We start from the raw sequence: 27,076 nt of genomic DNA on the forward strand, positions 1-27,076 counted from the left end.
ACACTTATGAAAGGTGTCAATGAAGGTTAAAGTGTTCCTTTTTTATGAGAGTCATGCTCTTTGCACTCTGAGACTCTCCTGTAAACTTACAGGACCTAGGGCCTTTAAGCTACATACTGTCTTTAATTAACTCAATGGTTAGAAACAGAAGTTACTCTCCTGGCAGATGAACTCAGCATGAAACACGGTTTGTCTAATTGTTGCAGACGTATAGTAATAAAGACTGATAAGGCACAAAAGAGATTAAAACAGACAACTCTCAGAACTCCTTAGTTACCATTAAGTTAGTAGGTTCATTGAGGAAAACAAATGTAGAAAACTATTTTTAAAGTCCTTAAAGAATGTTTCATATGGTCTTTTGAGACAGGCCATACAGTATTTCTTACCTGAAAAGTGTACATGTCGGAAAACAACAAACAATCTTCACAAAATTATTTAGAATTTCACAGGAAAGAATTTTCCACTAATTTTATGAATGTGTATATGTTTGTATGCCACACATATGTGCATATGTATATGTTTTTGTACATACACATATATATGCATTTTATAAATAAATATATCCTGGTGGACAGTCATTAGTATTAAAATTGTATTGACATTTTTACCTGAGGTAAACAGATATTGCATATAATCTCTAAATTTGTCCATATTCATGAATTTGTTCCCCTTGAAACAGAGGTAACTATTTTGCTCTACACCATGAAAAGCAATGCGTATCCAATAAAATCCAATTCACATTAGTTGAGAAAATGAAACTATATCTCTAATCCTTGAGAGGAAAGAGGAATGATATAACAAAACAAAGAGCACGGCTGTGTCAAAAGGGGCTGGAGATCAGGATGCTGGGCTGACAGGCACACGAACAGTTAGAGCTCAGCATTTCCTGTGACTTGTTGCTTGAAAAACCAGGGATACCTGGACTTGGATTATCTAACAAACCAGTTACTGAAATGACTGTACGTTCAAATTTTGTGAAATAAATGAGACTTTCTCATGTTTGAGGGCTCTGCACAAATGTAATAATGCTAACCATGAAAACAAATCCTTTTTTTTTTACTTTGGAATGTTATTTGACATGTAACATGAAATAAAATAATTCATGAAGTTATTTGTTAAAAAAAAAAAGTAGTGTGTATCCAACATTATGAACATGTCTTCCATCTGATGTTTGAAATGGGTGAAGTTAAAATTTCTTACCATCCAAGCTGTGACAAAGTCCCCCATCCAGGTCCCTACTGCAGCTAATTTCATGAAACTTTCATTTCGGATGCCCATATAGTCTGTAATGATATATGCTCTGTGGAAACAAACACACAAGACATTGTCCGGACTCAGAGAGCCATACAGTCAAAGCTTTCTGGTTCAGCAACACGCAAAGGGGCTTTTTCCCCTTTCCACAAGCTTTCTTGCTTTCGTCTCATCATCTATGCTTGCAAATCTGAAAGGCTAGGAGGAGCTCTGAGGATGTCTGGGTCAGTTCCAATTAGATTTGAAGACTGACTGTGACTATACCAGTTACCACGTGCCTTTTGTTTTTGAGCTATAGGACTGACAATAGCTTTTGGAAAATCAAACAGAAATACTCAGCAAAGGCATCATTTCACACTTACTCAAGTATGAGGAGCGCAGAAACAATTCCTGAATTAGAGTAACTTGAAAGGAAGAGAAGAGTTCACTTTCCTTCAGTTCTGTTGAGTCAGAACTATTGAAAAGGTGCTGGGAATAGGCTTTAGGTATAATATATCTGAATAATGTTCAGAAGAATATCAAGATTAGAGAAAATTTTCCACACAGTGATGTAAAAATTGACTCAAATATACGTAGTTTAAATTATTACTTAAATAGCAATAACCAGAAGACTTCATTTCATCACTCTTTTTACATAGCTAATTCTTGTTTTCTTGCTATATAACACCAATTCATATGCCTCACAGCTCAAAGAGAGATTCATAGGTACACCCAATCATTAAATACAAGTAATGTGACCATGCTTATTGTTTATTAAGCATTTTCATTTTCTTGTTTGATAGTCAAGAAAATTCTAAGTATCATTTTTACCATCTTGTAATTTCTCTGAGAAAAACGGGACTCAAAGAGATCACTTAACCTGCTCAATCAATACCACATAACAAATGGATGGTAGCTAGGAACCAAATTTGTCTCTCTCTCTATTTTTAACTCTAAGTTTTTCACTCAAATTTCTTTTACTTTATTATTTTTTTTAATTTATTGGGGTTAGTTGCTAGGTTTCTTTTCCTTTAAATTTTGTTCCTTTTCTTAAACATGATAATACCTGTACAACTTAGAGTTCCAGTTAAACATGACTCTTCTTAGATTAACTTCATTTTTTAACTTTTTATTTCATATTGGAGTATTAACTTTAAAACAATATGCAGTAGAGAATGATATGTTTGTTAGTTATCTATTGAAACTATGAAGAAGCACATTTTTGAAGTCGCTGAGAATTAAACCATTTCCAATTCAGTTATTTTTTTCCAGAGTTATTTCGGATAGTTTTTTATCCATAACATAAACAGGTATTTACATAGTTTTTTAACAACAAAAACAAACTTATGAATTCTCAAAACAATTCTTTTTCCACATGCTTCATTCTTTGGAGGGGCTATGTAAATATCTTGAAGTCTATGGAGGGGCTATGTAAATATCTTAAGGTCTCATCTCAAAATTCTGGGTCTCTAATTCCATGTGCTTCCATAATAGCCAAAAAATTTTTAGCTACCATAAATTGCATGCTAGCAATGTTCTAGAGATTGTTATTAGCACTTTGAAAACTGAATCTCCATCAACTTTCATATCAGAAAAGTGAAATGTATTGTTATTCCTGTTTCACAGATATGGAATTAAGGCTTTAGAGAGTTTTTGCAACTTTCTCAAGGTCAAGCATCTAGTAAATGGACAAGATTTGAATCTAAATTTGATTGACTCCCAAATCCAGGCACTTAACCACTGTGCTATACCTTCTTCCTACAAGTGTTAGTAGAGATATAAAAAACACAAAGAATATCTCTGTTCCCCAGTATTTTAGTAAGACAATGACAATCAAGAATTACTTCCTGTGGGCTTCCCTGGTGGCGCAGTGGTTGGGAGTCCGCCTGCCGATGCAGGGGACGCGGGTTCGTGCCCCGGTCCGGGAGGATCCCACGTGCCGCGGAGCGGCTGGGCCCGTGAGCCATGGCCGCTGGGCCTGCGCGTCCGGAGCCTGTGCTCCGCAACGGGAGAGGCCACAGCAGTGAGAGGCCCGCGTACCACACACACACACACACAAAAAGAATTACTTCCTGTGAAGATAATTCATAATAAGAAGTCAAGAGTCACATCCAGAAGCTACAACTCCCCAGAGCTACCATTAGGTTTTGGACTCCACTTATACTGAGTTCATCCATCTAAGCAGTTCTTGGGCAGTGAGCTCAGTGTACTATGGAGTATTAGCTCTGTTAATTGTCCAGCTTTTTCAATGACATCTATTTTGAAGATTTTGTTCAATGATACATCTCTACATGTCCACTCTGCCAATTAATTCTAGAATACATTGGGCTGGGGTAGAAATTTCTGGCTACATTCTTTGTGGTTGTATAGATGTGTGTAAGAGAAGGCATCATTCTTCTATTTCAGTATCTAAAAATAGGGATGAGATGGTAAGCATGCAACAGACCAATGATCCAGCCAAGAACAACGAAAAGATCTAAACAAAATATAAAAGTCACTCCCAAAATCTCCTTAAAGGCATCTGAGAGCTGATGAAGCAATGAGGACAAGAAAAACCAAGATACCAGATTGGAGAGAATTGTGGAAAAGTTAGCTATACTATATTTTCTCTGGAGACATTAACTGATTCTGTGTGCAAGGCAGGAAGAGGAGGATCTGGGGTTTTCCTGGGCAGAGGGCAGTCTCAGTGGGTTAGAGGGGCAACATTTGAAATTTAAGGAGTCAAGATTCTTGTGAGAAAAGAGAGGCCTAGAAGAGAGCATGATACACAGTTGGTTGTCCTTTCAAGACATTTACCAAATTATGAACTTGAACACTGGGGATGCTGAGAGACGAAGCAGAAAGTCTCTGTAAAGTATAGCAGAGGTTTGGCAAATTCACCATGCTGAGGAAACTATTATAGTTCAGAGCCTGCTAGAGAGAATGGCCCAAGATATACAGGGATGTGGCAGGCTAGAGAAAACCAGAGATGGATGGGTCCTTGATGAAGCTGTAAATCAGTCCTTACTCAGTCCATTCCATGACTGAATTAAAGTGATCAGCTCCTATTCTTTCCAACTAATAGAGGAAAGAGTGAACCTTTTCAGGAAGAATAAAGTATCATCTAGATCCTCTATACATTTTTATGTATAAAATCCATCATTCATTCAAAAATCACTAGGATATTAAGAAAGAGGTTCCCATCACTGAAAACCATGAGAGAAGACAATAGCTAAAACTAGATAATAAGCTCCAGGAGGACTGGGACTTATTTTAGCTAATTTTTTCACTGTTAATTCCCCAGAACCTAGAGCACTGCCTGAAAACAGTAAGTGATCAATAAACATCTGCTTAATGTATGAATTAACAAAGTGACCCAAGTTATTCATATTTATTGATATATTACATAGGTAAACCTATGTATATTAAACCTTAGAAACAGCAATAAAATAAGATTGAATTATGAAGAACTTTACCACAGAGAAAACCATTAAATATGTTTTTTAATTGTTTTGTGTTTTCACTTCTCCAACTACATTTGTATTTCCTTGACTGCAGAATAACTGTCCTGTATTCATCTAGAAAGACATGTCGGCACAAAATAGGGGAATGTCACTCCTCTGTGGCTGTGGGCACATGGTGAGTACTGGGCATGATAATGCAAAGGAGATGGCACAGAGAATTTATGAATTAATTAATATATTTAAAAGTGAAGAGTGATATATATAAAATTTAGTAGTTATTCTAGACATCTCTCCAAAGAAGACATACAGATGACCAACAGGCACATGAAAAGATGTTCAATATCGCTAAATATTAGAGAAATGCAAATCAAAACTACAATGAGGTATCACCTCACACCAGTCAGAATGGCCATCATCAAAAAGTCTACAAATAATAAATGCTGGACGGGGTGTGGAGAAGAGGGAACCCTCCTACACTGTTGGTGGGAATGTAAATTGGTACAGCCACTATGGAGAACAGTATGGAGCTTCCTTAAAAAACTACAAATAGAACTACCATATGACCCAGCAATCCACTCCTGGGCATATATCCAGAGAAAAACATGGTTCGAAAGGATACATACACCGCAATGTTCACTGCAGCGCTGTTTACGATAGCCAAGACATGGAAGCAACTTAATATCCTAAATGGATAAAGATGTATATATATATATATATATATATATATATATACACACAATGGAATACTACTCAACCATTAAAGAGAATGAAATATGCCATTTGCAGCAACATGGATGGACCTGGAGATAATCATGCTAAGTAAGTCAGAGAAAGACAAATATAATAGGACATCGCTTATATGCAGAATCTGAAAAAATTGATACAAATGAACTTATTTACAAAACAGAAACAGACTCACAGACATAGAAAACAAACTTATGGTTACCAAAGGGGAAAGGTGGTGGTGGGAGAGATAAATTGGGAGTTTGGGATTAACATATACACACTACTATATATATATATATATATATATATATATATATTTTTTTTTTTTTTTGCGGTATGCGGGCCTCTCACTGTTGTGGCCTCTCCCGTTGCAGAGCACAGGCTCCGGACGCGCAGGCTCAGCGGCCATGGCTCACGGGCCCAGCCGCTCCGCGGCATGTGGGATCTTCCCGGGCCAGGGCACGAACCCGTGTCCCCTGCATCGGCAGGTGGACTCTCAACCACTGCACCACCAGGGAAGCCCTACACTACTATATTTAAAGTAGATAACCAACAGTACCTACTGTGTAGCACAGGGAACTCTGCTCAATAATCTGTAATAACCTGAATGGGAAAAGAATTTGAAAAGGAAGAGATAAATGTATATGTATAAGTGAATCACTTTGCTGTACACCTGAAACTAACACAATATTGTAAATCAACTACAGTCCCACATAAAATAAAAATGTTTTTTAAAATGATATATTGTACCAAAAAAATTAGTAGTTATTCTTAATTTTGCTGTTTTGGACAAATATAAAGAAGAATTACAAATATGCAGACCTGCCATAAAAACTTTCAACCACTAGTTCACTGATTTGCACATTCATTAACATTTAACAATACTTCCTGCTCAGGTTGTAAAGGACAGAGTGTATATATATTTATATCAGCAATTCTGGCCAGTTTGAATATCACATTAGACTCTGAAAATGTGAAGTTGTGGAGTTTATATACACAACAGTTTAAATTTTATTTGCTAGGAGGCACTGTTAAAGTTTTAGTTTCGTTCAGAGTTTTAGCTAATTATTTCAACTAGTCATACATCTTTTGTTTGTTTTGCTTTGAGCTTTAGCTGGCTTTCTATGCTTAGATCTAGAAAAGCTGGCAGTCTTACCAGCCTTCCAGGTAAGTATTTATTGTTAATATTTTCTTTAAAGATTCTAAACGAATTTCTTTTCAAGCTACAACTTCAGTATTTTTTTCTTGAGATTTCAGGCTTAACTGTCAAATCCATAACACATGTGTGTAAACGTCAACAGGATCTTGGAAAGGTTCATAATTATCATAACAACCTGAAAACATGAGCTACTAAGCCTACTGTGCCTAGTGAAACCTATGTGCTAAATGGCCATAAACTAAACAGACTCTAACATGGGCTAAGTAGTCGATGAAATGATAATATAATGAATTGGCCTTACAGGTGAGAGTCTTGAGTACTAGCAACAGAGGCTCCAGTTTACTTCAGTCTATTACTTATATGTAAGTAGATGCAGTTAATGCCAGGTGATTTAGGAGCTGAATCTCTAAAAGTTTAACAAGAGGCAGTAAACACAGATCACCAAACCAGTATGGATTCATGCTTCACCGAAGACCCATCTGTGGCCAGCTGGATTCATGACGTCACAGCTGTCTCTCTCAGCCGTGTTCGGGCAACATAAACAAGATTGGGGGCTTCATACACAAGTAAATCATGGACAAGAAGTTGACTTACCTGCATTAAACACAATGAAACTCAAGCAAAAACTCTAAATGTTCTTAAGGCTTGAGGTGAAAATCTGTCACTATAAAATGCCAGAAATTAAACCTAGATTTATTATATTAACCTTTCTCAATCTTTTCACTTGTAATGAAATGATTAATAGCCTTTAATCCAGTCACTTGTTCAACTGTTATACAAATAACCGCATTTTAGTATTTCTGCTCAAAATAGCTAGTTCTTGACTATTGAAAGACTTTGATAGAGCTCAATACATGTGTATGGACCTTCCAGGCAAGACCTAGGGTATGAAGTACAGAGCAAGATCCATTGGAAGGTGACAAATGCTGCAGACAATTGTTAGAAGGAGGCTGGAGTGATCAAAATTGCATCCAGACCCAAAAATGCTTACAGATAAAATACCAATGCAAATTCCCCAACTTTAGTCATTCATTCCCTCTAACTTCTATAAAGAAGACATATATAAGACTATAGATGGAGTTTTCATGGGACAAATCCATCCTGATTGTTAACACATACACTTATCAACTCTTCCTTTCATTTTTGTCTTGCTTAAGCCCATTCAGTGAAATTTGTTTGTAGTAGATACAGAAACCTTACTATAACATCAATTCCTCCCTGTCTTTTACTCTCAACATTTGGTTAACCACTGAGGTTACTTCTGAAAGGGCCTCAAATCTATGCAGTTTTTCTGTTATCACCACTACCAATGTCTTAACTCTGTTCATAACCATCTCTAATCTGAATTACACAATAACCTCTTATTTCCCTGTGATTATCTTCACTTCACTATAGATTCTTTATTGCCACTATGGTAACTTCTGGAGAATTAATATGGTGTACTAGAAGAGCAAGAGTCCTGGAACCAGAAAGTATTAGGTTTGCAAACCACCTCCCCACTTTATGACCTGGGACAAATGAATAACTTGATAATCATCCATTCCCTTATCTGTAGAATGGGGATAAAAATAACTTCCCTTCACAGGGTTTCTTGAGGATTACATGAAATAAAGAATATAGAGCTTCTAGCACAACTATTTCATAATAGGTATGAAAAAAAAATGTTAGATCTCTGACATATGGGCTCACATTTCCAAAATAATGTAGTGGTTCCCAAAAAGCAAAGCATGGATAAGAAGATCCTTCACTCTCTCCAAGCTATCTTATTTTTCAGATTCATATTTCATCTCACAGTCTCCTTTTTCAGGCCCTCTTCCCCACCATGAAACCAGTCTCACCAACTATCCCACCATTCTGTGATGTACCTTAGCATCTTTGCATGCAATGCTCCCATTGTCTGGAATGCCATACCTTTTTTCTGGCCTAAGATACTAACTAAGCCTGTCCACTGAGAAATCGACTGCTATTATTCCTATAAGTCACCCCTTCCCCGGCGTTACTGTAACACTTTGAATATACATCTATGTTAAACAAATTTCCCAAAGTCTTCTAATGATTGTCTCACATTGCCCCTTTCTACCACAAGACTTAGTTCATCAAGTGTAAAGAAAATATTTCTTTCATCTAGGCAGCTGAAAATTTTTGTTCGGTGTATAGTATGATTTAGGAATACAAAACTACTTAAATGAATGAAGAAATGAATTAATGAATTAATATAAAAAGATTATTTAGATCATCTGACACCAGGGCCAACTAGGAAGAGAATAAAAGGATAAAGATAAAAACAAGGATTCGCAATATAAGAAAACCACAGATAAATTGTGGGCCATGTAATTAATTATGATGTTCTAACAAAGTTAGAATAGAGTATCACTCTATCATTTTTATACCTCTTCTAGAATAAAAAACTAGAGGGTAGGATATAATCAAATCAAAATAAAGAACCCGTTTTTGACTTTCTGCAATCATACACTGGAAATTTAATTAATTTGAATATAAGTTAGTTGGCTAATAATGAAAAAAGTGAAATATTGTAAAATCTCTGCATGGTATCTACTGAATCTTATTGTTTTAAAACAATCCTTTTAAATGAGGCTAGACATCAATCTATAACTTCATGCACCAATTTACTGGCACAAACAGTGAAAGAGCTATATAGCAAAATACATTTATTTTACCCATGTGAAAAAAGAAAGAAAATTTATTTCATCGCCCTTCAAATGTATACTGGCAAATTACATTTGTCGTTTGTCCTATAAAGTCAATGGTGAAGATAACTGCCAAGGAGCAGGATAAAGAAAAAAGAATGAAAAGAATTGAGGACAGTCTCAGAGACCTCTGGGACAACATGAAATTCACCAACATTCGAATTTAGGGGTCCAGAAGAAGAAGAGAAAGAGAAAGGATTTGAGAAAATATTTGAAGAGATCATAGTTGATGACAAAGGATTAATCTCCAAAATTTATTAGCAGCACATGCAGCTCAATAACAAAAAACAAACAACCCAATCCAAAAATGGGCAGAAGACCTAAACAGACATTTCTCCAAAGAAGATATATCAACTGCCAACAAACACATGAAAGGATGCTCAGCATCATTAATCATTAGAGAAATACAAATCAAAACTACAATGAGATATCATCTCACACCAGTCAGAATGGCCATCATCAAAAAATCTAGAAACAATAAATGCTGGAGAGGGTGTGGAGAAAAGGGAACACTCTTGCACTGCTGGTGGGAATGTGAATTCGTACAGCCACTATGGAGAACAGTACAGAGGTTCCTTAAAAAACTACAAATAGAACTACCATATGATCCAGCAGTCCCACTACTGGGCATATACCCTGAGAAAACCATAATTCAAAAAGAGCCATGTACCAAAATGTTCATTGAAGCTCTATTTACAGTGGCCTGGAGATGGAAACAACCTAAGTGTCCATCAACAGATGAATGTATAAAGAAGATGTGGCACATATATACAATGGAATATTACTCATTCATAGAAAGAAACAAAATTGAGCTATTTGTAATGAGGTGGATGGACCTAGAGTCTGTCATACAGAGTGAAGTAAGTCAGAAAGAAAAGGACAAATACCGTATGCTAACACATATGTATGGAATTTAAGAAAAAAAATGTCATGAAGAACCTAGGGGTAAACCAGGAATAAAGGCACAGACCTACTGGAGAATGGACTTGAGGATATGGGGAGGGGGAAGGGTAAGCTGTGACAAAGCGAGAGAGTGGCATGGACATATATACACTACCAAACATAAAATAGATAGCAAGTGGGAAGCAGCCACATAGCACAGGGAGATCAGCTCGGTTCTTTGTGACCACCTAGAGGAGTGGGATAGGGAGGATGGAAGGGAGGGAGACGCAAGAGGGAAGCAATATGGGAACATATGTATATGTATAACTGATTCACTTTGTTATAAAGCAGAAACTAACACACGATTGTAAAGCAATTATACTCCAATAAAGATGTTAAATAAATAAATAAATAAATAAATTAGTGATGGTAAAAAAAAAAAAAAGAAGAGATCATAGTTGAAAACTTCCCTAACTTCCCTAACATGGGAAAGGAAATATCCACCCAAGTCCAAGAAGCACAGAGAAACCCATACAGGATAAACCCTAGGAGAAGCACACCAAGACAGATATTAATCAAACCAACAAAAATTAAATTCAAACAAAAAATATTAAAAGCAGCAAGGGAAAAGGAACAAATAACATAAAAGGGAATCCCCATTAGGTTATCAGCTGATTTCTCAGCAGAAACTCAGCAGGCCAGAAGGGAGTGGCAGGATATATTTAAAGTGATGAAAGGGAAAAAACTACAACCAAGGTTATTCTACCCAGGAAGGATCTCATTCAGATTCAACAGAGAAATCAAAAGCTTTACAAATAAGCAAAAGCTAAGAGAATTCAGCACCGCCAAACCAGCTTTACAACAAATACTAAATGAACTTCTTTAGGCTGGAAACACTAGAGAAGAAATATATCCACAAAAACAAACCCAAAACAATTAAGAAAATGGTAATAGGAACATATGTATCAATAATTACCTTAAATGTAAATGGATTAAATGCTCCCACCAAAAGACACAGACTGGCTGAATGGGTCCAAAAACAAGACCTGTATATAGGCTGTCTACAAGAGACCCACTTTAGACCTAGGGACACACACAGACTGAAAGTGAGGGGATGGAAAAAGATATTTCATGCAAATGGAAAACAAAAGAAAGCTGGAGTAGTAAAACTCATATCAGATGAAATAGACTTTAAAATAAACACTGTTACAAGAGAAAAGGAAGGACACTACATAATGATCAAGGGATCAATCCAAGAAGAAGATATAACAATTGTAAATATTTATGCACCCAACATAGGAGCACCTCAATACAAAAGGCAAATGTTAACAGCCATGAAAGGGGAAATCGACAGTAACACAATAATAGTGGGGGACTTTAATACCTCACATCAATGGACGGATCATCCAGACAGTAAATTAATAAGGAAACAAGCTTTAAATGACACAATAGACCAGATAGATTTAATTGATATTTATAGGACATTCCATCTGAAAACAGCAGATTACACTTTCTTCTCAAATGTACACGGAACATTCTCCAGGATAGCTCACAACATTCTCCAGGATAGGTCACATCTTGGGTCACAAATCAAGCCTTGGTAAATTTAAGAAAATTGAAATCATATCAAGCATCTTTTCCGACCACAACGCTATGAGATTAGAAATAAATTACAGGGGAAAAAAAGTAAAAAACACTAACACATGGAGGCTAAACAATATGTTACTAAATAACCAAGAGATCACTGAAGAAATCAAAGAGAAAATCAAAAAATACCTAGAGACAAATGACAATGAAAACACGAAAAAGAGGGAATTTTATAGCAATACAATCCTACCCTAAGAAACAAGAAAAATCTCAAAGAAACAATCTATCCTTACACCTAAAGGAACTAGAGAAAGAAGAGCAAACAAAACCCAACGTTAGCCGAAGGAAAGAAATCATAAAGATCAGAGCAGAAATAAACAAAATAGAAACAAAGAAAACAATAGCAAAGAGCAATAAAGACTGGTTCTTTGAGAAGATAAACTAAATTGATAAACTTTTAGCCAGTCTCATCAAGAAACAGAGGGAGAGGACTCAAGTCAATAAAATTAGAAATGAAAAAAGAGAAGGTACAATGGACTCTGCAGAAATACAAAGTATCATAAGAGACTACTACAAGAAACTATATGCCAATAAAATGACAACCTGGAAGAAATGGACAAATTCTTGGAAAGGTACAACTTTCCAAGACTGAACCAGGAAAAACTATATAATATAAACAGACAAATCACAAGTAGTGAAATCGAAACTGTAATTAAAAACCTTCCAACAAACAAAAGTCCAGGACCAGATGGCTTCACAGGCAAATTCTATCAAACGTTTAGAGAAGGGCTAACACCTATCGTTCTCAAACTCTTCCAAAAAAATTGCAGGGGGAGGAACACTCCCAAACTCATTCTATGAGGCCACCATCACCCTGATACCAAAACCAGACAAAGATGTCACAGAGAAAGAAAACTACAGGCCAATATCACTGATGAAAGTATACACAAAAATCCTCAACAAAATACTAGCACACAGAATCCAACAACACATTAAAAGGATCATAAACCATGATCAAGTGGGATTTATCCCAGGGATGCAAGGATTCTTCAATATATGCAAATCAATCAATGTGATTCACCATATTAACAAATTGAATAACGAACACCATATGATCATCTCAACAGATGCAGAAAGAGCTTTTGACAAAATTCCACACCAATTTATGATCAAAACTCTCCAGAGTGGGCATAGAGGGAACCTACCTCAACATAATAAAGGCCGTATATGACAAACCCACAGCAAACATCATTCTCAATGGTGAAAAACTGAAAGCATTTCCTCTAAGATCAGGAACAGACAAGACAAGGATGTCCACTCTTGCCACTCTTATTCAAAATAGTTTTGGAAGGCAATCAGAAAAGGAAAAAAATAAAGGGATTATAGGTTGGAAAAGAAGTAAAACCGTCACTTTTGCAGAGGACATGATACTATACATAGAAAATCCTAAAGATGCTACCAGAAAACTACTAGAGCTAATCAATGAATTTGGTAAAGTTGCAGGATACAAAATTAATGCACAGAAATCTCTTGCATTCCTATGCACTAACAACAAAAGATCAGAAAGAGAAATTAAGGAAACAATCCCATTTACCATCGCAAAAAAAAAAGAATAAATACCTAGGAATAAACTTACCTAAGGAGGCAAAAACTTGTACTCAGAAAACTATAAAACACTGATGAAAGAAATCAAAGATGACACAAATAGATGGAGAAATATACCATGTTCTTGGATTGGAAGAATCAATATTGTGAAAATGACTATACTACCCAAAGCAGTATAAATGTTTTGCAAAGCAGATTGAGAAATAGTGACGGTTTCAACTTTTTCTGTTGTATGAAATTCTTCTGGGGATATTAAGGAAGGAACTAAATTCTGCCTCTGAACCTCAACAATACTCAGGGACTGAAGGCTCAGTATTTCTGGTTGTGAGGGAGAGGAAGGATGGAACTTAAAACAGGAGTTGGAAATCCTGCATGATGAGTAGTTTATGTACTCTCTTCCAGCCAATAAAACCAGAAAATGACTTTTGTCCCACGAGCTAAGATGAGCATTTGCTACCTGGAGAAATTCTAGCAGAGAGTTAGACACCTTAACGAGAAGAAAAGCTATAAAAATACACCTTTTATATTAAACGAGTCCCATTACCTAAATACTGTTTATATGGGTTGAAGACAAGTTTCATCTTAAAGAATACTGACCAGCTCTGCCCTCGCCAAAAAAATCATTAACAATTGAAGATCATCTAGTGAAATAAGCAAATTCCCATTGACCACAATCCCCCTCCATACAAGTCTTACTGGTCACAAGCCTTGTTATGCACAGAGACTTTCCAACCATCTTTTACAGCCCACTATTGAAAATGAACTCACTTCATACACTACCATGTATTTGAGGTAAATTTCTAACAAGAAAAAAAAGCTCAAAACTAAACAAAAATGAGGTACTCACTCAGAGGAAATAAACAATACAGAGAGCAGAGAAAAAAGTGTCCAGAGAGAATAAAGATATTTTTCAGACATGCAAATTCAATTATATGCTGTCTATAAAAAAATACAGCTAAAACTAACACTACATGAGGGTTGAAAACAGAATAGTAAAAAAGGTTTAAAAGATAACATGCAAACAATAACAAGAAGAAATGTGGTATAGCTATAATAATATCAATCAAGGCAAAATGTATTACTATAAAGTGAGAGAACCTTACTAATGACAAAAGATTCAACCCATCAGGAAGATATAAGGTACCACCAAAATACAGGAATTAAAGTAAATTTATGAAGTGTAAGAAAAAATAGACAAATTCACATATAAAATGTATAAGATATCAACATATTTCTCTCAATAACCAATGAAAGAAGCAGACAAAAATATCAGTGAGGAGATAAAGGATTTGAATAAGATGATTAGCAAACTCTCTAATGTGTGTGTGTGTATATATATATAGAGAGAGAGAGAAAGAGAGAGAGACTCATACCATATGTACAGAATACACATTCTTTTCATGCAACAGAGAACATTTAGACATCTTGAAAATAAACAAGGCTATAAAGCAAGTCTCAAAAATTTTTAAATGACTGAATTATATAAAGGATATTCTTTGACCATAATGTAACTAGACTATAAATCAATAATAAAAAGATAACTTGACAATCCCCCCAGATCTTTGGAAATGAAGAAATACACTTAAAGTAACATGTGAGTCAAAACTGAAATTTCAGTGGGACAGAGAAAATATTTTGAATTGGCTAGTAATAAAAATATTGTTAGATATACCTAAAATCATGCTTAAACTTTCAATTTTAAACAAATATATTTTAAAAAGAAAAAATGCTAAAAATTAATGAATTAAGAATCTTTCTCAAGAAATTAAAGAAGTAGCAAAATACACCCAAAAAGACAAAAATAATAAAAAGTTTTAAAAGTAAAATTTAATTAAACAAGTAGCGGGAAAAAATGGAACTATACAATAGAGAGGATGAACAAAGTTGGTTCTGTGAAGACATAAAATTGATGATTCTCTAGCAAGACTGATCAACATATAAAGAGAGAAGGTACAAGTAACAATTTCTGACAAATAACCATGTCAGAAATGAAAAAGGGGAATTGCTGCAGATCCTGCAGAGGTTAAACAAATAATAAGTGTGCATCTGATGAAATTTAGATGAAATCAACACATATCTAGAAAAACATTTACAAATTACCAAAATGTACATAGGAATCAAAAAGAATTTAAAACATAGATCTATTCACAAACTTGAATGTATAATTAGAAACTTCTCCACAGGAAAGTTCCAGGCCCAGATGTGCACATGGGCCAAAGAGAAATGTGCAGGAATGTTTATAGCATCATTATTTGTAATAGCCTGAAAGTGGAAACAGCCAGAATGTCTAGCAACAGAAGAATGGATAGATATATCACGGCACAGCCATACAATGGAGACGATTCAACAACGAAAGTGAACAAATTACTATTATACAAAGCCTGAATGGAGCTCAGAGACTTATATAAAAGAAGCCAGACAAAAATAAAAGAGAACATATTGTATGATTATAAGTATATAAAGCTCAGAAACAGGCAAAACTAAACTACAGTGATTAGGAAAGTATTATAAGCGGTAAAACTACAAAAAAAAGCAAGAAAGCATAGAGCATAAAAGTGAGATAGGGGTTACTTTGGAGAAAGAGAGCTTTATTATAAGGAAAGACAGCCAGAGGGTTTCTGGGATGCTGGCAATGTTTTGTTCGTTTGTTTGTTTAATACAAATGGTAATAACACGGGTAACACGGGTGTTCACTTAAAAATATTTGATAATAATTACTTTGCAATAATTAAGCTGTATATACATGTTCTATGTGCTTTTGTATAGGTATGTTATTTCCATATTTTCAAAAAATTTACCAAAAAGAAAGTACTTATTATTATAGGAAATATTAAGACATGGTAGCTATTACTGTCACCTAATAGGAGAAACACTGGGGTCGCAAAAGACCAACACAGTTTTTGGGAGAAAATTATTTTTAGGTTGGATTGGAGAGTACCACAAAGGGACGTAGAGGAGCAAGAGAGCTTCCTGAAGGGTGAGCAAGCCTGCTGTGCGGGACCAGTACAATTAGTGAAGGATCCTGGCTAAAGCAAGCACAGTATAAAAGAAAAATGAAAGATGAAGCTGAAAACTAATTATGTAGGGAAGGTTACTGAGTACCCACAAGGTAATTTAGCTCCTGTTTCTGAGCCTGTGGACAATTCACATTTGGAATTTAGATTGCTTGAGTTTCTTCCATAAGGCGCTGCATTTTAAACATCTTTCTGCTTTTTTAACTAACCATGTTTCTTGGTATCTCTTAATGGAAAAGAGGTGATATTGCCTTATGAAATGCAAGAACTACCAGTTTGACATCTCTTACGCCTGATAAGGTACAGATTAAATCAAATGCCATTTGAAAGACCCATAAAAATGTATTATCTGCTTCATTGATTTCAAGGGGTGAAGTAGAAAGTCACCTAGAAGCACTTGTTCTCTCGGTTCCTGGAAGAATCACTTGGGTAATTTCCCAGGAGCTCCATGCTGGGGAAGTGGAATAGGCAAGGGTGTATTCAACCTCTGAGACTCTGGCAACGCTCTCCAAGATCCCTGACATGCAGAGACAGTCACAGGGGAGAAAATGGGTCCATCTGCTCCTCAAGAGGGGAGGTACAGAGGCTTGTGGAGGACGTGACTGCAGCCCACTGGCAGGAAAGAATCATGAGGTCTCCTCAAACGAAAGCCGTAAGCAAAGTGGTAGCCAAGCTGCTGACTCAGGGGCAGGGATGGGAGAGCTGTTTTCAGCAACCGTGTGACTGATGGGCACTCTTCTGAACCCAGTCATTCTGAGGTGAGGGATACGCTCATGGCCAAGGTTGGGTCTGGGCCAGGGAGGGCACCAAGGCTGAGTGGACAGGAGTGCGTGTAACTATGCAGGTGCGAACTTCAAAAGTCACACTATATGGCAGCGAGACACATGGACAGTAGGAGAATAATCAATAGCTTCCTCTATGGCTCATAGTTGAAAAAGACCCCAGTGACCCCACATTGGACTAGGTAAGGCACTGAATTTAAGGTCAATTGAGTAGGTCAAACTTCAGAAAGGAGACTCCTTGCTAATGAATGCAGGCAGAGTCTCAAGTCATCAATTAGATAGGCTAAAGTAAATCAGGCCACCAACATATGATGCCAGATATTTCTGCACAATCAGCTTAAATCTGTTTGGTGTATATATCGTCCTCCACAAACACTGAAAGCAGAGGCCTTGGGTAGGAATTAAAGGTTTGTTTGCCTGGAGATTTCTCTTCGGGCACCTCAGATACAAGGGGCATATCCAACCCTAAAAGAATAGCCACTTACGACGCCTCCCAGTCTGCAATTTAACTTGAGAGGGTCACCTATTTATTCATTCTTTCAACAATATTGACTGAACACCTCTCATACGGCTGGAACTGTGCGAGGTGCTGGGAATACCAAGATGAGCAAGATGTAGTCATTAGCATTTAGCAAATGAAAAAAGACATGCAAATAAACCAACAGTGCCCTATGTGGAAAATGCTGTACACCGGGGAGAGGTAGAGATGAGAGACTCCCAGTTCTTTTGACATGAAGGGGAGGGGCCCAGGGAAGAGCAGGCTTCAAGAGGAGGGACAGAGGAAGGAAAATGCGTTTGAAGTAGAACGAAACAGACATACAAACGTAGAGAGGGTTGAAAGCAGCAAGCATGTTAAAGGGAGAAGCAGGGGCAGTTCCGGGCTGCTGTCCAGATGCACAGTGAGACAGGAAGGGAGGCCAGGGAGCCAGGGCTGCATCACTGAAGGCTTTGCAGAGCCTTCACAAAGTCTGTCTTTTTAAATACTCACTGATATGGGAACACTAGAACAATAAGCCCCACTCAACTATCCCAACATCTACCTGAATATTATCGACTTCATGTCTTTAAAATGCTTTCTGGGCTTCCCTGGTGGCGCAGTGGTTGAGAGTCCGTCTGCCGAAGGGGACACGGGCTCGTGCCCCGGTCCAGGAAGATCCCACATGCCGCAGAGTGGCTGGGCCCGTGAGCCGTGGCCGCTGAGCCTGCGCATCCGGAGCCTGTGCTCCGCAATGGGAGAGGCCACAGCTGTGAGAGGCCCACATACCGAAAAAAAAAAAAAAAAAAAGTGCTTTCTATTTAGGAAACTGTTATCAGTCAGGGTACTCCAGAGAAACAGACCAGTAGGAGATAGATAGATAGATAGATAGATAGATAGATAGATAGATAGATAGATAGATAGACAGACAGATAGGTCGATATACAGATAGTTATAGAAAGATGGGCACAAGTACATACACACACACATACATTCACATAAGCAAAAAGATTTCTTTCAAGGAATTAGTTTATGCAGTCGTGGAGCCTGGCAAGCCTGAGATCTGCAGGGCAGGCCAGCAGGTTGGAACTTCTTGGGCAGGAGCTGATGCTGCAATCATCAGGAAGAATTTCTTTTTTCTCTGGGAATCCTGTTTTTGCTCTTAAGGCACTTCTACTGACTGGATGAGGTCCCCCACGTTATGGAGAGTAAGCTCCTTTACTTCAACTCAACTGATTGCAGATGTTCACCATATCTACAAAAGACCTTTACAGCAACACCAAGATTAGTGTTGATTCAACAGCTGGGTACTAGAGCTTAGCTAAGTTGACACAAAAAACAAACCAGCACAGAAGTCATATTCTCAATTTACATTTAAAGACACACTTGTTTTTACATCCAAAAACTACAACTCCCATCAACACCTGCTACAACATTTTTAAATCCCTATGATTGTAATTTTGGAATTTAACACAGAAGTCCTGTAACGTTGCCTCCACTTTCCCCAATACACATACACACAAAATACACAAATAGTACCTCATCAAATAGAGATGATGTTTCACACCAATACTCTGAGAAGTCCATACTCATTGTCACACCTTAATATTTTATCATTCAAACTGTGAAATTTCACAGTATTTCTGAAATTGTAATTCAATTTCCATGAACGCATACCTGCACCTTAATCTGTAATGAGTTATGTTTTGTTGTTTCAGCACAAGACTCTGTAAGCTCTTCTCCTTCTAGCCCCTTTCTGAGGTTCTTACACTAAAATTATTTTTGCTTCAAGCATCAACTTTTTACTCTTCTGTTTGCAGCTACATGGCAACAGGTAAATTATGTACATTCATGTCCAACATAAAAAGCATTCTTTTGAAACCCCAAGGTATTCACTTTTAGTTCCTCTTGAACATAGAGGTTGTGGTTATATTAGTCATTTTTATTACGGCCTATTTTGTTCATCAAAAATAGACTATCCTTTGAACACACTATCCCTTGTATATAATACAAGTAGCACTTTTTAGTAAGCAGTCATCAGCCTGTGAGAAATACCATAGAATGTTTAACAGCATATAAAATCACTGGCAGCCAGAACCTTGAATATCAGAAACTATTTTTGGAATCCTGAGAGTTGCAGGGCATTATATAAACACAAGTAGAAGTATCTAACATAGTATCCAATGCTGCGGATGTTTAGTGAGTGTATGTTAAATTTGAAGAGAAAGGGAGAGAAATTAATCTTCTGGAGAAACACAACCTCTGATGGGTGAGGAAGGCCTGGAAGTTGATATCAAACCAAATTGAGTATTGTATCCATTTATGCTCAGTTATTGAGAGAAAAGCATATATTCATTAAAAATTTGAGGATCACTCATGCTCAAACATATACTTTTAGACATCTTTATAGAATCCTTAAGTGACTCATTCCCTGTGAAATTGTGGGTTACAAGGCAGGAGAGGGCATGGGGACACACCTCTCAACCTCTTAACAATGGTTGCCATGTATGTGTCCCAACTACCAGAAACCAGGACGGGGCCTGAGCGATCGGAGTCTGAACTGGGGTCCCAAATCTAGGCTTAGCAGATAACTAAGGCCTATTTAAAGATGCTCAGACAACTGAAAAAACCAAATCACCAGCTCCAGGGAGCTGATTTAATGGAAACATGGGCACCAAAGTACAAAATCGGACCATGTCTGTAGGCAGGCACAAGGGAAGCTAGTAGCAACTACTGAGCTTAAAAGTAAGCCCTCTGGTATACACATGGTTAGCTTTTTTTTTTCTTTTTTAACCTCTTTTATTGGAGGATAATTGCTTTACAATGGTGTGTTAGTTGCTGCTGTATAACAAAGTGAATCAGCTATATGTACACATATATCCCCATTATCTCCTCCCTCTTGCGTCTCCCTCCCATCCTCCCTATCCCACCCCTCCAGGTGGTCACAGAGCACCGAGCTGATCTCCACATGGTTAGCTTTTTATCCAGCTCCTGGAGCTGGAGCAAGGGCATGGCAGGAGCGCTACCTACCAAGTGAGCAGAAGATCAGGCCCAAGGGATGCCTCCAGATGAGTATCAGTATCAGAGCCTGGTGAAACTTACCTGATTTTTATAGACCATGCATAAACTCCCACATGTAAGGAAAACCAGGAAGATGGCACCGTTTACTTAACATTGCCTTGATAAAATCATCAGTGGCTTTAGTTTGTCTAACAATCCACATGTAAATCAGCTGCCCTCAAAATTGAGAACAGAAGACAGCAACGAGGAAAATTATTACTTCTACTAATTTGAAGTTCTACTAATTTGAAGTATTTGTTGTCTATTTAACTAACTGTCCCTTTCCCCCTGAACTTGTCTCTTCACAATATGGCTTTACCTGACCTGGGCACACACCTTCAAGGACATCAGGTCATGCACGGCAGCTGTTCCAGCCCCCATCGTCTACCCTCTGCTTTGAGTTTTCCCTCTTCGAGCCTTCCAATCAACATTCTCTTGACTTTAAGCCTGACTCTTCCTCTCCACCCAGACTACTGCTACCTTAAAGAGTCTATCTGGATTTCATTTCCTCTCTTTCCAAGACACTGCTTCCCAGACTTCTCAGCTCCCTTCACCATGGTCCACAGGTGAGCTTGCCCTGCCCATCCTTCAGTCTTGATCAATGCTCAGCTCATTCTCAGTCCTGGTTACATCTAGATTCACCTGAGGAACTTTGAAGAACATCATTGCCTGGGCCCCTTCCCAAAAAAGCCTAACTTACGCTGGTGTGGGCTTCAGACATAAGTATTTTTTTTAAATCTCCTGGTGATGCTAACACACAGCCTGACTTGAGAACCACTGCTGTAGCTAAGGCTTCTTTACACTGCTCCTGGTGGTCTGGAAGGCAATTTGGAGCGAGCATCATGGCCACATTGAGCCACAAAGGGTCTCGGGAGTCATTACAAAGGACCATTGTAAAGCAGAATATGCCATAAGGAGCAGAATATAGTCTACGAATCATAAGCACCCTAAGAATGATAAGCACCAAAATGACACATTTAAGTACATTTGGGTAGATCAGGAATGATCAAAGCTGGGACTTATAAAAAGGAAACATTTACAGCCTCCTTACTTCCAACAAAGGACCCTCATTTATTCATTAGACACTGTTCACCAGATTAATAGTCAATCTCATTCAGAAAAACCATGACCATCCAGCCATCAGGAGACATCTAAACTCTGCTCAGCATGCTGAAATTCTTTTAGCTGCCCCAATTCCCGATGCCAGCTCATGAAAAAATGATGGAAATATCAAAAAACAATCTGCTTCAGAATCATTGATTTAAAAGCACATAGCATATGATGACATAATTATATCTTTGATGATTAACAAAACCAGAATCTATTTAAATTAGAGACCTTCTGGTTGAAATGAGCTGCAATCATGAAGGGATGTGCCTGGCACACGCTGCATTCAAAGTGGAGCAACGGAAGTGCTATAACCTCACCCTAACTGCTCTTGTTCACTTTGGAGTCAGTTTCCCCCCAAAAAAACCTATGGGTCATGAATTATGAGTAAAGATGGGCAGTTTAATATTACTTTCGTTTCTTTAGAAATTTGGGGAAAATCTCTTTGCTAATGGCTGAGTTATATTCCCCAATGATGCCTGAGAACAGGAAAAATAAAATGCGAGAATTGTGTTTTAAAACCATAGATGAAAATGAAACTACTTATGACAAAATAAAAATATAGCGAGTTTTGTCCAAAGGGTGTCATACGAATAAACTGTGATGTTTAAAGAAGTGAAAAAGTACTGATACCTGGAAAACGGAGGCTGAAGAAAAAATGCAATGTATATTAATTTTAATAAAATGATATACTGCATAATACTTGAAGAGCTAAGAAAAAAAGAAAAAGTACTTCCTTTCACCAATTCCTACCAAAATTTATGGGTGAACAAAATAACATGGTGAACAATCTTTCTATTCCTCTCCTTCTCATACACATAGTAATCTCCACCCATACTGAGTCCCCCTTGCTTTTCTATGTCTGTGAGATTTTGTGCACTGCTGTTTCCTATGCCTGAAATATCTTCCTTTACCTTTTTCAGCAGTCGACCCTTGCTTATCTTTTGAAATAAAGCTCCAGTATCACTTTCTCTTCCTTGTCCTCTTCCCCTACCTTCTAAAGCTGAGTTAGGTTTTTCTGTCTTCTAAATCACAGTACTTTTTCCCCTGGTTAATCTAGGCACTTAATAAACTTTTGCTGGCTGAAATAAACTTTTGCTGGTTGAATAATTCTTAAAAAGAAACTTGGGTCATTATTCAATGAGAAAGGAACTGGTCTGAATATAAAACGTTATTATTTTTCATGAATATATTGTCCCCTTTATTTTGTTGCTTTTCTTCTTCTTTTTTTTTTTTTTTTTTTTTTTTTTTTTTTTTGCGGTACGCGGGCCTCTCACTGTTGTGGCCTCTCCCGTTGCGGAGCACAGGCTCCGGCTGCGCAGGCTCAACGGCCATGGCTCACGGGCCCAGCCGCTCCGCGGCATGTGGGATCTTCCCGGACCGGGGCACGAACCCGTGTCCCCTGCATCGGCAGGCGGACTCTCAACCACTGTGCCACCAGGGAAACCCTGCTTTTCTTCTTTTAAAAAGTTTTATTAATCATAAAGGTCAAAAAAAAGTTCACAATTAAAATAGAAAAAGCATTAGAAATTGAAGGGAAGATGTCATCTGACATTCCATCATTCCAAACAACTACTACAATTTCCTCCAATATATTTTCTAAATAAAAGAATCAAGGTGTGAGTAAGGACAAAATGTGGCAGAAGATTAGAGAGATGATAGATAACTAGATAGATAATAATTTATAAAAATAAATTATAAAATGATTATAAACAAGATAACTGATAATCAATACATCCCAATAAATCTATAACACAAACATATAGTAAGACATTTTACTGATAAGATCTTTTGACTCGAAGAAGCAGGAGGTACTTGAAAGAGTCAGATAGTATCATTCTGACATATATCATGGTGAAGTGAACAGTAATGCCTGACCACAAAGATAAAAACACAAACAGTCTGCATGCCCGATATAGGTGATATTAAAATGATGCTCTAAATTAAGTGGGAGGTTATTCCATAATTCTCTTGTTTTTCTCTCCCTCACTAGTCAAAAACAAGGCATAGCCTGGTTTTATCTCAAACCCTGATGACTTCAGGATCAGACATTGCAATTGTTCACCATTAGCCAATGCATTGGCAAACCCCAGCAGAGGAACTCTGTCAAGAGTATGTCCAGAAGCCCCAGGACAGAGTGGGTAGACTTTGGGGAAAGAACCAGTTATGGTGCATCTGATTCAACTAATGGGTTATGAAGAGTAAAAGGCATTGGGATAGACAGCTAAAGATCAAAAAGGACAATTGCAATGCTATGCAGAAAGTGCTGTAATTAAAAACAAAAAAAAATACACTATGGTTCAAGGAAAGGTTCAATGTAGAAATGGCATCAGAACTAGAATTTAATGAATGAGTCCATTTTGGGAAGGCAAGAGGGGTAGTGGGGATTTCAGGTGGAAGAAACAATCTATGCAAGAATAACTAGGCAAGAGAAACCATGATGCATTCAAGGAGCTCCAAGTACTCAGAAACTGAATCCCAAGCTAAGGGTTAATTGATGAAGCAGATCCGAGGGATGAGCGACAACGCTGAAAATACAGGCAGGAACAGAGCTGGAAGAGGGACTTGTGTAAATTTAATCCTGAATGTAAAGGGGGCTTTCAATGCTCATAGGTTTGTATGTCAAATGATTCAATTTGTGTTCTATTGATACTAAGCTGATAGCAGCATGGAGACTTGATTGATAGGGCCACAATGAGATGAAATTTGACCAGTTAGGAGGCCGCTGCAATGAGTCAGGTGAAAGATAGGGGCCTAAGGAACCAGCAGCAGAGAGGAGGTGGAGACACAGTCAAAGCTAATAAGGGACAAAATGTCCTCATTTGCAGGATGAAGACAGTAAGAGAAAGGATGGAGTTAAAAGTAACTTCTGTATTTCTGCTTCAGCAACTGAGTGGGTGGTGATGCCATTCATCAAATCAGAAAATACAGGGAAAGGAGCAAACGTGAAGAATACATTCAGTTTTGGAAAAGCTGAGATTTATCTGCTTGTGGAACACTAGAGACATGCTCAATAGGTAGCTGAATATACGAGTCTGTACTGGAGTGCAGAGAAGGATGTAACAGCACTTAGGTAAGAGGTGGAGTTTGCACTTCACAGTTATAAAAGTGGGTAAAATTCCATAAAGAGAAGAAAGGAACTAAGATCAGAATCCCAAGAACATCAACCTCAAAGGAATTGTAAGGAGAAAAAGAATCCACACTATTTAAAGAGAGGGCTGATCCAGGAACAGGATCTGTCTAGAGACAGAAAAAATTAGGAGTATCGTCAGAATGAAATACAATAAGAAATTCAAGAAAATGGAATATAATAAGAAGTTTTTTAAAGTGAAAATGATTGATAGTATGAAATGTTTAACTGAGGTGAAAAATTAAGAATTGAAATATATCTGTTAAATTTAACATTTAGATCATTGTTGATCTCAGCAAGAACATGCCACGAGTTGAGTAAATATTAGAGTGCAGGGGGTCTGATCATATTTAGGAAGAAAGGAAATGGAGACAATGAGTACAGGCATTTATTTTAATTCCAAAAGCTTGCCTGTAAAGGGACAGAAAGATACACCATAATTAGGCCACTTAGGCTTAAGGAAAGAGGGAGACACAATTGTGTTTCTAATTAGGCCACATAGGCTTAAGGAAAGAGGGAGACACAATTGTGTTTCTAATTAGGCCACATAGGCTTAAGGAATGAGGGAGACACAATTGTGTTTCTAACGGAGGGAACTGAATCAGAATGCACGTTATCATGCATCATGGCTATTTTTGTACATGACTAGTTTTCTCTACTTAACTCTAAGTTGTTTGACTGCAAAAACACTAACTCAGGCATAGTAGTGGCTCAATAAATGTTACTTAATCAGGGAGTAAATGAATGCGGCAACCAATCAGAAAAATATGAAGATATAAGGGATATTATAAATGCAACCAGACTTAAAACTTATAGTATAATTATAGATATACAGTATCACAGAATAAAACTAGAGGGGATCATGTACATCTGAGTTTTAGTTCATATGACACCAAAAATAAAAAGTTGCATGACTTTAGTAAAAAAATACATAATATTTGGACTTCAGATACTTTTTCTGTAAATTAGAAAGTTGATCAGGAATGACAGAAGCTTTAATTCATCCCGAGTCTGATGGATTGGTCCTAACTGCCTGGCACAGTGTTATGAAGTCTAAGGTTCTGTCTTTACTCAAGGGAGTGGAGGGTTTTAAGGAATCAGAAATGTCTGCTATGGGTACAGAAAGAGGAGTGGGTAACACAAGTGCTACATTATTCCCAACCCTAAAATAGTTCATGTATCCAGCTCTGAAAGGTAAGAAAGATATGTGACTTATGGTCTTTTTCTGAAAATTCATTCAGAATAAAGTTGTAAAAAGAAAATCCTACAGTGAATTAAAGACTGGAGAGATGTTTTATCCATGGCTTGTTTCAGATTTTTTTATATAAAAACCAAACTAGCATGGCTAGACTATCGAATCTCCATGTAGGAATCTGGGAGTAGCTCATGACGCTCAGTGGATATTCTTTTATTAATCTCAGCAGACTGCTGTGATGGAGGTTAGCAGTAAGTATGATTAGCCTCACTGACCAGATGGGGAAACAAAGCACAGAGAGAATAAATTACTTTTCCCAGGCTACTGAGCAAACCAGAAGTGGATGTGAGAATGGTTTCTTTGGTCCAGCAGATCCAAGACCTGATTTAGGCATATGCTCAAGTTTTCGAGAGCTGTACAGAGAAAGGTCCCCCTGAGGTTTGGACTCAGTACCTCTGAGTTATAACATTCACCCAATACTATACTAAAAAACAGTCCTAAATGCAGAGGTGAGCCCACTACTTTGAGTTTCTATCTTGCCACAAAGTAGTATAATTTCCATGGCCGCTCATTTGCAAGCACCAGCAGCTACCTCATTCCTGCCTGCCATTAAGCAGAGACATAAGAAGGAAATACGGAAGTGAGAGCTGCCATTTTTCTTTAAAATAGAAACTTAACTAAATAATATGTTCCCTTTGGCACAAGTGATTAGTGGCACAAGTAGGGAGAATGAGAAGATGAACTATTCCTTTTAAATTCTATCTGGTGGATGCATTGATCATAGTTCAACACATCTGTGAACAAAGATTTAGTCTGTTTTAAAATGTTGAGAAAATTTTACTTATTTTACTAGAAAGTGTCAGAATGAAAAATAAACAAAGTTATAGACCCACATAAACAAATACTGCAAGGGCCTATTTGGCCCCTAGAAGCCAGGTCAGACACTAATGGCCATGTTATTTTTTGCCATGTT

General features: G+C 37.4%; 1 protein-coding gene across 12 annotated transcripts in view; it reads right to left on the reverse strand.

The window, feature by feature from the left end:
- The window catches only part of TMEM117 (transmembrane protein 117), a 564,965-nt gene that overhangs the window by 281,079 nt on the left and 256,810 nt on the right, over positions 1-27,076 (reverse strand). For 11 of the 12 annotated variants that reach the window (XM_060166509.1, XM_060166503.1, XM_060166504.1 and 8 more), the window contains one exon: positions 1,201-1,300. The exons of the other annotated variant lie outside the window; for it this stretch is intronic. In XM_060166509.1, the coding sequence (XP_060022492.1) occupies positions 1,201-1,300 (100 nt within the window). The remainder of the gene's footprint in view (positions 1-1,200; positions 1,301-27,076) is intronic. 12 annotated transcript variants of the gene reach the window in all.

Source organism: Lagenorhynchus albirostris, chromosome 11 (assembly GCF_949774975.1).
Source record: "Lagenorhynchus albirostris chromosome 11, mLagAlb1.1, whole genome shotgun sequence".
In the NCBI taxonomy this organism is placed as follows: Eukaryota; Metazoa; Chordata; class Mammalia; order Artiodactyla; family Delphinidae; genus Lagenorhynchus; species Lagenorhynchus albirostris.